This window comes from Talpa occidentalis, unplaced genomic scaffold (genome assembly GCF_014898055.3).
Source record: "Talpa occidentalis isolate TD23 unplaced genomic scaffold, MPIMG_talOcc4v2.1 talOcc4.7, whole genome shotgun sequence".
Lineage (NCBI taxonomy): Eukaryota > Metazoa > Chordata > Mammalia > Eulipotyphla > Talpidae > Talpa > Talpa occidentalis.
Genome location: NW_023605083.1, coordinates 14,657,837 through 14,670,006, shown reverse-complemented (window position 1 = coordinate 14,670,006; position 12,170 = coordinate 14,657,837). Strand labels below are relative to the sequence as shown.

The 12,170-nt window shown below is 36.9% G+C and overlaps 1 protein-coding gene across 2 annotated transcripts in view; it reads right to left on the bottom strand.

Annotated features, from left to right (window-relative positions):
- Positions 1-1,064: 1,064 nt before the first annotated feature.
- The window catches only part of TTC39B (tetratricopeptide repeat domain 39B), a 113,489-nt gene continuing 102,383 nt past the window's right edge, over positions 1,065-12,170 (bottom strand). For both annotated transcript variants that reach the window (XM_037491894.2, XM_037491893.2), the window contains exons 18-20: positions 11,060-11,177; positions 8,162-8,278; positions 1,065-7,668 (exon numbers count right to left, since the gene is read on the bottom strand). In XM_037491894.2, coding sequence (XP_037347791.1) covers positions 7,578-7,668; positions 8,162-8,278; positions 11,060-11,177 — 326 coding nt within the window. In that variant the 3' untranslated portion in view covers positions 1,065-7,577. The remainder of the gene's footprint in view (positions 7,669-8,161; positions 8,279-11,059; positions 11,178-12,170) is intronic.

The following is a 12,170-nucleotide window of genomic DNA, read 5'->3' as shown; positions in this document are numbered from 1 at the left end:
AAACTAGCTCAAGTGGATTTTACTTTCAACCCAAAGTGTTACAACTCGTGTGTTCCAGAACCCATCAAACTCTTTATACTGAACAATAGACAAATGTGAAAGCAAGCACTGGACTCTCTGGGAGAACCAAGGTGGATCCAGCCCAAATGGGGATGTGGCAGACAAGCTAACGCTCTCCTCCCAGGACCCACGTTTACACTGCATTTCTCTGCCTCTCTTATCACGTTGTGAAGCAAGGTGACAGTTCCAGTCAGTGGTATGTAAACAGGTAATATGCACTTTCTTCCCCTCAGGAGACCTTCTGTGCCTTTTCGCCAAAGAGCAAGCAGGATGACCTTAGCAGCCATGTGCTGCTAAAGAAGGCAAGGTCCTGATGCTGAGAGAACCTGGGGTACTGAGTCACAGGAAAAGCCACCCATTGGCAGGAATACCAGGCTTAGGGCAAGTGTTAACCTAATTCACAGGGGAGGAGTGAAGAAAGTATAGTGTGTTTGCCTAGCCCTGGATGGTTCTGGCATAACTCCACTTCTGGTCCTCCCTAGAGCTAAATGAAGTAGTGGAACTGCCCCTATTTTACACGGGTTCAGCAATGCTCAGAAAAGTGAGATTGCTGGAGAGGGGAACCACATGCCACTCTCTAGCCAAATTCATCTTCAAATACAGCTCTCCTGATCCCAGACACCATTTTTTTTTCCTATTATGCTACACCGAATGCTTAAGATTCCTTCTTAAACTGGACATGGTAGTGCTGATCTAAATTTAGTACTTCTGAACTAATAGTTCAGAAATCTAAATCTTGGAACTATTACACAGATTATAAAAGGATAAAATAGAAGGTAATCCTCCATTCTTCCCTTCAAGTGTGCCCTTCCATTTGTCTCTTCATACCCAGGCTCAGCCAAGACACGACCCAAAGAAGGGACAGCATGCAGGCTTGTCAAGGCTTGCAAATAAGTCTTACCAAAAAATAAAAAGTCAAGCACACATCACACGACAATTAAAGACCAACACAAGACATTTTGTGTACATCTTTCACATATAGACCAACCAGAATAAGACTGTTAACTCCATCAAGTGTAATTTATTTAAGTAACAATTCAATTGCACATTGTAGGTAAGCCGGCGGTAGCAATATGAAAATATATTATTCTGAGAATATCTGGCAAATTAAACATGTGTTTGATAATGCAGGGTATTCTGTGATATGGACGGAAAAGAAAAGAAACCTGTTGACGTTCAAGTTGTGAAGGTTTATTTGCACTTAAAAATACAATTTCTAAGATGACATCAGTTTTCAAAAATGCCTTCATGGTAAAAACAGGATACAAGAACTGCTGTCTTCATGTTGAAAAATAAGGTCTCCTATCAGCATTAATTACAATTAATAGATGATAACTAACACAAAATCAGCCAGTGAATACTCATTGGGAACAGTCTTTGTATTACAAATATCAGAAGTTCACAGTTTTCTTGTCAACATGTATTGATAAAATGCTTTTATAGTTACAATTGATTTCATTTTCTGGTACCAGATCCAACGCTATTTGATCAGCAGATGGATGCTACAAACACATGTACCTTATTTAGAAGATCTTACATTCATCGCACATCTTCAATCTCTAAAAATATTTTGCTCTATAAAACTGTGATGATTGGGAGTGGGAAAGATAGGTTGAGCTCAAATATAACAAGAGGAGAAAAAGAAAATGCTGACAGTTTTTACTAATAAAACATTGAATTATAAAGTACATACAGGAAGTTTTGATGATTCAACAGGAAATCATTCACTGATTTATGAAATGCCATGGCCTCCAATTTTACTTTTGTTTAATTCAAACAAAGGTGGAAAATGCACACTATTGAAGAAATTCAAAATCCCTCTACATGTCAAGGGAATGTTACAGGTTTTTAGGTGACCAGATGACAAGACAGGTTTAATTTGTTTGTGTGTTTTAAGGCAACAGAAAACTTCACAAGTGAAGAACCTACAAAATAAGCTTGCGTTAGAAATAAATTTCAGTAATAAAATATTCTTGTTTATTAAATATATATTTTGCCTTTACATAGGATTTAGCAATTTGTGTCAAAAAATTCAAGAGTTCTATGAACATTTGCAAATAAAGATTTTAAAACACTAGTATATCAATGAGTCAGCTGGTATTCATTCAGGTGTTTGGATATCAACAGTTAGCATTGGGAAAAAATAATAAACTATTTAGTTATAAAATCTTCCCCTGACACATGAGAACATACATATTGTTGAGATGAAGTAATTTTCCTAGCACATACCAGTGAAACACATGTTCTCTTTCTGAAAATTTCAGTTAAACAAAACCCTACGGTACTGTTTTTCTTAAGCCACTAAATCAATAGCCTAAGATTTATAATGTTTACCATAATCTCTCTTTTCATGTCATTATTAAATAAAAAATAGTCACTGTATAGGAAGAAATTACCTACTATGATCAATAAAATCACTTCAGAAAAAAGTGAATTAATGAAAATTGTTTAAACTTATTTACTATACCCAAAATTGCCACCTGGACACTTGACTCCAGTAAAAATAAGAATGCATTTAAATGTATACATGATTTTCAAAGCAGGCGTGTCATCCTTTCAAATGGAAGACTTTCCAGCATTTCAAAATAATGTAACTCCTTTAAAACTGAAATGATAAGCAACTTTAACATGTTTCATTATATCCGATTTCTCTGACTACCAGTTATGTTACACTGAGACTATCTTCTGCCCTCTCCCGGAGGCCCTAAATAGTCTACCAATAATCAAAACTTATTTACTAGAAAATACTTAAGTAGCAATAAAACAAAAGCTCCCAGTGGGATATGCCAGCATCCCTTACATTCATCATTTAAATAATGTGTTTCTAAGAATTACTAGATTCACATACAACGTGTATTCCATATTAATGTGCAATAAGTTTTACTTAATGAAGTTCAGTATTAAAGTACCTTGAATTTTTCTATTGAATAGCCAACCTGTAGACATCTGTAGGCATTCATGATTAGTTAAATACAAGGGAGGGGGCTGCTTTGATTTTTCCATATACAGGTCTTACAGACGGCTATGTTGCCTCACCTGTAAGCTGGACAGATGGGGGTTAGACTTTCTCCAAAGCTAGAACCACATGTCCCTCTGGTATGATTCAGGCTAAGAACCTGGTCAGCTTTCTCAATCTGCTAAATAGTCCTTGCATCCATCCTTTCTGTAGTTGGAGAGTTATAAAGATGCTGGAATGAATTTCAACACTGTCAAGGTCGGACAGCAACTGCTCAACACAGAAGACGTTTTCCCCTCATGATAAATGTTGATGTGTCCTTTCCATTACACTTCAACTTCAATATTCTGAAGTAAGTAAATCTAGGAGCTAAAAGACAAAACTACCACAATGGGAAGCAAGGATTCAGCAGCAAGCAACCTGACACATGAATGAAAAAAATGTAAGTAATTGATCTGAGGATAGAGTTTTTCTGAACTCATTCTGAAAAACAGTCTAAAAGATTGTCTACTTAATATTTGTAAGTTGTTTTCTGATCAAGAAATGTCTAAAGAGGTTAAAGATATGTCAGTGATATGTATGCACACTATGCAGGTATCATACACATTAAAAATGGTACTAGCAGGCAGCAAAAGGCATAAAATATATAACAAATAAACCATATGCCAACTAATAGAGTCTAACTGGGCAATTACTCTCTAAAAACCTTTACATAGCAATATTGGTCTTGCTGAATCAATGATGAAACAGTGATAATATAAAGGAATTAAAAAGAGCGCTCTATTTTTCAAAATAATGTTAACCTTAGAAAATATTACTTTAATCATAAAATGTACTAACATCTCAAAAGTGCGAGTCACTTTCTCGATAACTCTAACAGTTTGTGCTGTTGCTTCTGAAAAAGCGAGGAATGTCTATAAAATCAGAATAAAATAATAATCTTAAAATAACATCTTTCAGTCTGGTGTATCAGCATCTGGGGATAAGAGGAAATAATGCTCACCCATGCCAGTGACTTCTCATCACCTGCAAAATAAACATGCTGAAATGCAGGTTTTTGGACACTTAAACCAAAAAAGCAACCATCATAAATTTGAAACATAATTGGCAACGCAACTATAGTAATCATAGTGGACGAGTGAAAGTCAGAATTTCAGGAAGCACAACAGAAACAGCCATTTACATAAAACAGAGCTTGTGTGTTTAAGTTCCAACAGGCACATCATTCCAACATGTACCACTCGTCATGTTTCAGGGGCTCGACAGCCACATGTGGAGAGTGGCTAAAATGTCAGACAGAGCAGGACTAAAAGAGAAACAACACTATTTAGAGCTTGGGGAGAGCACTATTAATTTCTCAAGACCTTTTCCAAGACAGATGAAAGACAAAATCTAACGGCTTCAAAATGGTCACTGGAGCTTTTATTAGCTAAATGGGTTTGACTTTATGATTAGTAATTATAAGACTATAACTAAGGAAAATAGGGGGGAAAGCAGTGAAGAATTAGAGTAGTTCTAGAAATCTTTCTAGTTGGTCACAAATACCTTTGTTTAATTAGTTTAATAAAAGAGTCTTAGAGTTACCTGAAAGTTTCAAGCTTCCAGGCCAGATAGGAATGCCATAGTTATTCCCTTGCACGCACGCACACACGCGCGCACACACACACACACAAGTTAGATTGGATGTTTCAATGATTAAGTCTTCACTGAGCCTGATTAATCTGGAATTCACCTCCCTACAGCTTCTACCACTTCTTATTTCTGTCTTTTGAAGAGACAGAGAATCAATAAACTTCTTAAATGAGACCTTCTTGTATCCAGGAGAAGCACAGAAAACATTAAAATACATGTACATATAAGATCTGATATAGTTAATCTTCCATTAATGTCAAAGAGAAATCATCCTTCTTGTCACCAGTCCTACAAAGTATAACCTCTATTTGAGTAATGAATTTATATAACCCCAATCAGAATCCTGATTCTCCATTAAAAAAAAAAAGGCAATTATACCAGGAACTACACAAATTGCACAGACTTCCTGGCAGCCAAATCCCATCACATATGCCCCTGGGAACATTAGATAAAAACATTGTCACTTCAGTACTCATTCTTCACAGATCACCCTGAATCACAAAGTAAATTCAAAAATCTAATACTAGTTGATGTCACAAGGAACTGATACCAGCATGGTGTCTTACACAAGGCGCAGGAAACAAATTTTTTTATGTGATATTACACCATGTAAAAATCTGCTGGATAATCTACCAAAATCTACTAGGTTATCCATATTACCAGGTAACTATAAAATGATTAGGAAGCATTAATAAATACAGAGTAAAGAATAACAAAGAAAAAATTTAAATGGGAGATATGAATTTATTTCATATTTTCTTGGTAATGCAGAGTTAAAATAAAAATTTTAAATGACCATTGTTAGTTTAAATTTTCATTTTATACCAGAAAGAAAATTTTCATTCTGATTTGCAGTTTCAACTGATTTCAACTGTTCACTTTCCATTTCACATGGGTGTTTCTGTTTTTTAAAAAAATAATGCCACCAAAACTTTTCTAAGGTATGTATAAACTTTTTTCTAAATAATATACAAGATAATGTTGACCACATTTTCCACAATTTTAATATATTAATTTAATGTCCTCTTTCGTCTGTAGTTATATTGATTTCATTCATATTAACAGCACATACTGAGATCTACCACTTTACTATCTGATGGGGTGAGGGTATTCTGACTTGAGTTGCATTAACTCCATACTTAGTACTGTTCAAGAATTAGCAACTTAAAAAACACAGGATCAAAAACCTGCTAAGCACAGGCTCAAGTGGGCAGGAATAAAGAGCAGAGAACGAATTCACAGAGAACGAATTCACACTCTGAGCTATGGTCAGTACCAAACACATTCATAAAGTTAAAGTATCTGAATTTACATGCTTTTTAATTTTATATCAAAGATCAGAGGCTCAGCCAAAACCTTTGAGTAGATATGATCAGTGCATAAAACCATAATTATTACAATAACTCACATAGCCTTTCAGTTTACAAAAAACTGTCCTATGCATTATCTAATTTAACCCTCACAAGCACCAAGCACTATATTGGTGTCCCCACTGGGAAAACTGAACCTCAAAACATGTGAATGACTTGCTCCATCTCAGGGAACCATTAACTTACAGATATGAGCACCTGACTCCCAATCTGGAGCTGTTTCTGCTAAACTGTAGAAGCTTCCATGACAACTTATTCTTCCTCACAATAGAAATAGAAATAAGACAAAACCCTGATTCATCAGTTCTCAAATTGTTTCTCCTATCTCTGGATACAATCTTGTCCTTAGCCATAACACATACATAAACACATACATATGGAGGAGAGGGGACAGAGATAGTGATGATTGCAAATTAAAGCATACTCTAAATAGGAATGGTTGGGATTGAACATTTTAACATTAATTGCCAAAAATAAATACTTAATGCATTGACTCACAGCTATAAGACTGAAAGAGAGTTTGAACGTCAACTGTTCAATTTCCATTTCAGAGACAAAGAAAACATGGTGAGGCAGTGAGCAGAGAGCTCCCTAAAGGTCACCCTGTTAACTGCTAACCAGCAGCAGAACCAGGACCAGAGTCAGGCTCTCTTTGCTCAATGTCTCTGATAGTGTTTCCCAATTAAGGGACTAAGCACAGTCCAGATTTTACAAGGAACCGTCACAGTGCTAGAGAGATTAGAAAACTGGATCTTACACTCCAACATCATGAGTATAAAACTTATTGATATTTTGTATATTTTGTATATTTTGTATATCAAGAATGCAGCAGGAACTTTCCTATTTTCAGCTCACATTGCTAACTAAGGTTGAGGATAATTTATAAAATATGACTTTTTCTTCCCTTAAGCTACTCAGAGCTTTTTGAATTATTATAACAGACTTAAATACATTCAAAAACAGGATAAGCTCTCAAAATGTCACCATTTTTAACTTACATAAAGAATAAAAAAATACAATATTTCATTATCTTTTCTAGATACAAAACTCTTCAGCCTACTAAGTATATTATCTTGTTCCTGTCCACAACCATTGCCTTCTTTTTCTGGAATTGTCATCAAGTTATTATGAAGCTATTTTGAATGTAGGTGATTTTAATTTCTCCTCTCAAACTTAAATACCAAGCAACAAAGTATCTCCGGAATTTAACAAATCTAAAAACTGCCTAACTTACAAGTCATTTGCTACTTAAACAATATTAATTTCCACATTAAAAAAATAAATAATCTAATTAGACTTTATTGTACCTGTGAGTCCCTTAAAAGACTTCTTTACTCTCCAACATTTTGGAGAAGCAAAATATAAGAATTTTCTAGACAGTATCATTCCATAGGAGGGAAAAACATTTATGTAGACCAACAGTAAACCACAGAGATGACAGAAAATATTGACAATAAAATTAGGGAATTTTCTTTGTCTCTCATTCACAAGATTCACGTTTCCACTTGTAATACAAGGTCTAATCTATAGTAGATGTTGGTGTGTCCTTCACATTCTGGTCAATCTGAGGAAGGTTTTTTCCAGAGGTGCAGAGCTGCTTGAAGTCTGAAGTGTAGTCTGGACTCCATAGAGTAATCTTTGTAGTTGTTTCTAAACACAATAACAATAAAATTGTGATGTCAAAATTCCTTAGTATACCAGATCACCACTTTCCCATTTCTGTCATCCTCTTCAAATCTGTGATTCTTCCAAGAAATTAGGCTTCTATGCTTGCTTTCCATACCATCGAGTAGTTGCAATGGAGACCTTATACCCTAAAACCAAAAATTCTATCTAACCCTTTACAAAAAAGGTCTGCTGACCTCTAATATAGAAGAGAGTAGGTTAAAGAGCTGTCACATGGATGCTCAAGATGATATTATCTATTAAATAGTCACAGAGACAGGCACTGAGGAGGTTGGGGACAGCACAATTACAGTAAAAGCTATGAGTAGAAACTAAGCATAATTTAGCAAAGGTAACATTTTTTTCTAACATTTTTAGTTGTGTTTTAACTTGCAGGTGTATATTGCTGCCCGTTGTTAAAATGGTCTTGACATCCCTGATTCCACAGCATCCAGGAAAAGCTTCCATCGTCACTTACCTTGCAGTCTCCAGGACCTTTGTGGCCTTGTCGATTTCCCCTTGGCTTTTGTACAAACACGCCAACTCAAACAGGGTAAATGGCACTAGGTAGTGGTCATACTTCAGTAGCTTTTCACTAAAAGAGTGAATGAAAAACAATGAAGTCCATAAGGCAGAAGAAACATAACACCCATCAGAAAACAGATGGATGTAGCACTAAGCCCCTTAAGAGAGAAAATGTCATTATGTAGTCAAAGAATCTAATGAGTTATGGTAATAAATAGTATATTTTAATATAGCAATCCTTTATTTATTCCTTAATCTGAATCTAGCACTGAGGATAGTTTGCTGTCCCCTAGGTAAATGAGAGCATGGAAATCTTCCAAGATGAAACCTGGAGAGGATAGGGCCACTCTATGAATATGAATGTGTTCAGGAAATGACTACTTAGAAAAAAAGAAAAAATTTTTTTTAACTGAGGTTCATATCATTAAGTCTTACAATGCTTTAAAAAAAGATCAAGGGGGCCTCCACGGTGGCGCAGCGGTTGAGCACTGGGTTATGAAGCTGCCCGCAGCCTCTGCAGCACCGGTTTGATCCCGGGCCACCAGGCGAAGGTCTCAAATGGTGCGCAGACCTCTCCTGCCGCCCGCTGCTCCCCTCAGCAGTGTACTTTGTCAGGCTGCCTGCTCTGCTCCCCGCTCTGGTGAATCCTCTCACCCTCCCGTGCTTCTGACTATACCCAGTGCTTGTATAAATAAATAAATAAATCTTTAAAAAAAAAAAAGATCAAGGGCCTCCCTGGTGGCGCAAGGGGTTAAGCACTGCACTATGAAGCAATCCACAGCCTCTGCAACACAAGTTCAATCCCCGGTCAGCCAGGGAGCTACCCACATGGCACAGCAGACCTCTCCTGTCTCGCCCACTGCTCCCCTCAGCAGTAAGTTTCAGTCAGTCTACCTGTTCTGCTCCCCGCTCTGTCTCTGACGGATACTCTCACCCTCTCCCCCCACATCTCTGACTTGTACCCCAGCTCTTGTATGCATAAATAAATAAATCTTTTTTAAAAAATCAAGATAAATAGTGACCATTTCTGTTTTTACCAATATTATGAAAACTCTGGCCACAAAGCAACTAGAAGCACTGAAAAAAATACAATATAGATGATATATTTCAAATGCATAGCTCAGTACACAAGAACATAAGAAATAATGTCAAGTCCAAAATCAGAGCTAGAATGGAAACAAACAAAACCCAAAAACAACCTGCTGTGTGCAGGATGATGCCAAAATAGTGATGGGCTCTTCTTCAATCCAAACTGCCCAGAACTCTGTGTCTCAGTGTCAGTGCAGGAGCTAAGGCCTGGGGCCACACAGCCACGCAAACCAGGGACCTGAAACCTCTCTAGAAAGCTAAGCTCTCTAGAAAGCCCCTTGAAGGGCAAATTAGAAAAACCCACTTACAGGCATAGAAGGAAGACAGGGCAGTCAGGAAAAAAAAAACTCTTTTCTTTGGAAACTCATAAGGAATAATTCTGATTTCACAAGAACTTGCAATTCAAATTTACATCACCCAAATGATCTAGGAGCCTCTAAGCAATGAAACTAATGTGAAAGTGGGCATGGATTAGAAAAGCCTTTGGGTCACCAGGCAGAAATAAAAGCAAAATCACTTGAGAGAAAGACTCTTGGGCAATCCGAGCCTCATATGTGTCTCAAGATAAACCCCACTGAAGGTGAAATGATCATCCAAAATAAAGCACAGAAACAAACGATTCACCGTGAAATACAACAAACCCAACAAATAGCACAAATGGGTCATCCTCTGATCCTCATAAGAACACTGATGAAATAGAATTCAATGGGTATTTCTTTAACATGTTTTCTAAAGACGGTAAATTACTATTTGGGAAATAGACATAATCTCTTTCCTCTTCTTATAAGGACAACAGTCCTCCTACATTCTCATCATTTATCAGAAAGAAGGGGATCAGGGGCCATGAGTAGAAAGGCTCATGATATGGAACAGAGAGTGTCAACTGACAGTCTGTGCCTGCACCCTATTCTGCTTCAATGTTTTCAAACTATTTGACCCAATATTTGAAAATCAGGAGATTTTTTTAATATAAAATCAATATTCCAGTTTTTTCATGCAAAATTGTAAGGATTTTTGTAACTAAGTGACATCCTAGAAAGCAATCATCACTTAGAGCTAAGGAGTGGCTGCTCTTTAGAGAGAACATGCTTCTCCCAAACCTACAGTGTCCACCAATCCCTAGTCCTGCCACCACTCAGTAAGGCTACTTGTCTGGATCCCGCAGATATCTGAATTTGCAATGTCAGAAAAGAGGTCAGAAATCAGAATCTTGACTGTTCTGTTTAGCAAAAGAGAGGACAGCATCATTCCTGCTTTGTAAAAACAATCAAGAACACCACTCATTTACGTTCAGAAGAAATGCCCTTTGCCGAGAGGGAAGCAGTTACAGAGTACATGAAGCGCCTTTCATCTGACAAAGGATCACTACTTTGAATCTCTAAGGCCCAGCACAGTCTCTGGCTCAGAGTAGGAGCTCAAATATCTGTGGAATAAATGAATGGGCAAATGTGTCAGTCAAAACAAAGACATCACCATAAGTCTAGATACACAGTGTTTGTTTCAGCAGAACAACTACCGAGTCTAGATACACACTGTTAATTGAACGATGAAATTAGTATCTGAGTCGCCTTTAAACACCAAGTGGAAATACATAAAACCATGTTCCACTTAGATTATAATTTTCTCCTCAAAGAATAAAGAGAACATCCTGGATTCTCTTTTTGGTAACACCAATTAAAAGGTTTGCAGCGGGAGATAAAAGCATTACTTTCTTAGAGTAACTCCCTAAAAACCATAATGTTGAATTCACTGTTGTTTTCACCTTTGGATAACATGATTGAAACACAATTCTGCTTGCAGAGGCCGTTGTAAGTTCTTCAGACAGCATCCTTTCAGCAGCTTCACCAGGCATTCGTCATCTACAGAGTAGTCATTGAGGTCTTAAAATGAAAGAAACAAAGATCACACACCAAAAGAAAAATACTTGTAAAATTCCTAATTAAGAGAAAAAACTAAAAGTGATTAGGTTTCAGAAGAATCATTTAAAATTAAGGAAAATGTTTTTGGGATTTGTTATGCTTCACTAAATAAAATACAATGAAAATATTTTAAATGAAAAGAATACTGACTTTCGTACATTAATACACCATTTTAGTAAGGAGTTCGCTCTATCCACTTATAAAACTTTTCAGGTGTGCCTGCCTATGCTGAGTCTGTGATGTGAGATATAACAGCAGGGAAACCTGAACTCTAAAGGAAGAGCTTTATTAATTCTATAAAAGGGAAAGCCATCAGGAGCAAGAAGGCTGCCCCCTCCTATGGTTCTGGCTTCTCACTGTGTTGGCTTCATGCAGCAGAGGATAACACTTCCATATGGAGAAGCAGATGGCCCTCTACCCATTAAAAATTCAGGAAGTAGAATGCCCTCTCCAGATCATTATGTTTACAACTAATCAATCCTCCCAGGTTACGTTCTTTTAGGGGGAAAATTATCTCATAAAATTAGACAAAATGGTTCTGAAGTATATGCAAGGTACCTAAATCCCCACAAACTTCTACCTGCTTGGGGCTAATGTAAAGAATTTTCTTTCACCACTTTTTCCTTTTTGAAAATGACTTCTTGCCTTCTACTGCCCAAGGCTGTAGAATATTAAACAGAAGGAACCATAGTATGTGTGATAGCTATCCGACAAAGGTAGCTACTCCACATCTCCTGTTTTTGAATTTGGGGGGTTTGCAAGTTATACACAACTCAGAAGACACTGTGAGATAGACTGATAATTTATACATATCAGGCTGTGACAACACAGGTGGGGAAGAGAAGAAAACCAAATTAATGAGGCCCTGGGAGTCCCTCACATTGAAATCCTCCTGCTTTCAGTACAAACCTCAGAAAACACCATTAACACATGCTGTTGTTTTAGTTGGTAAAT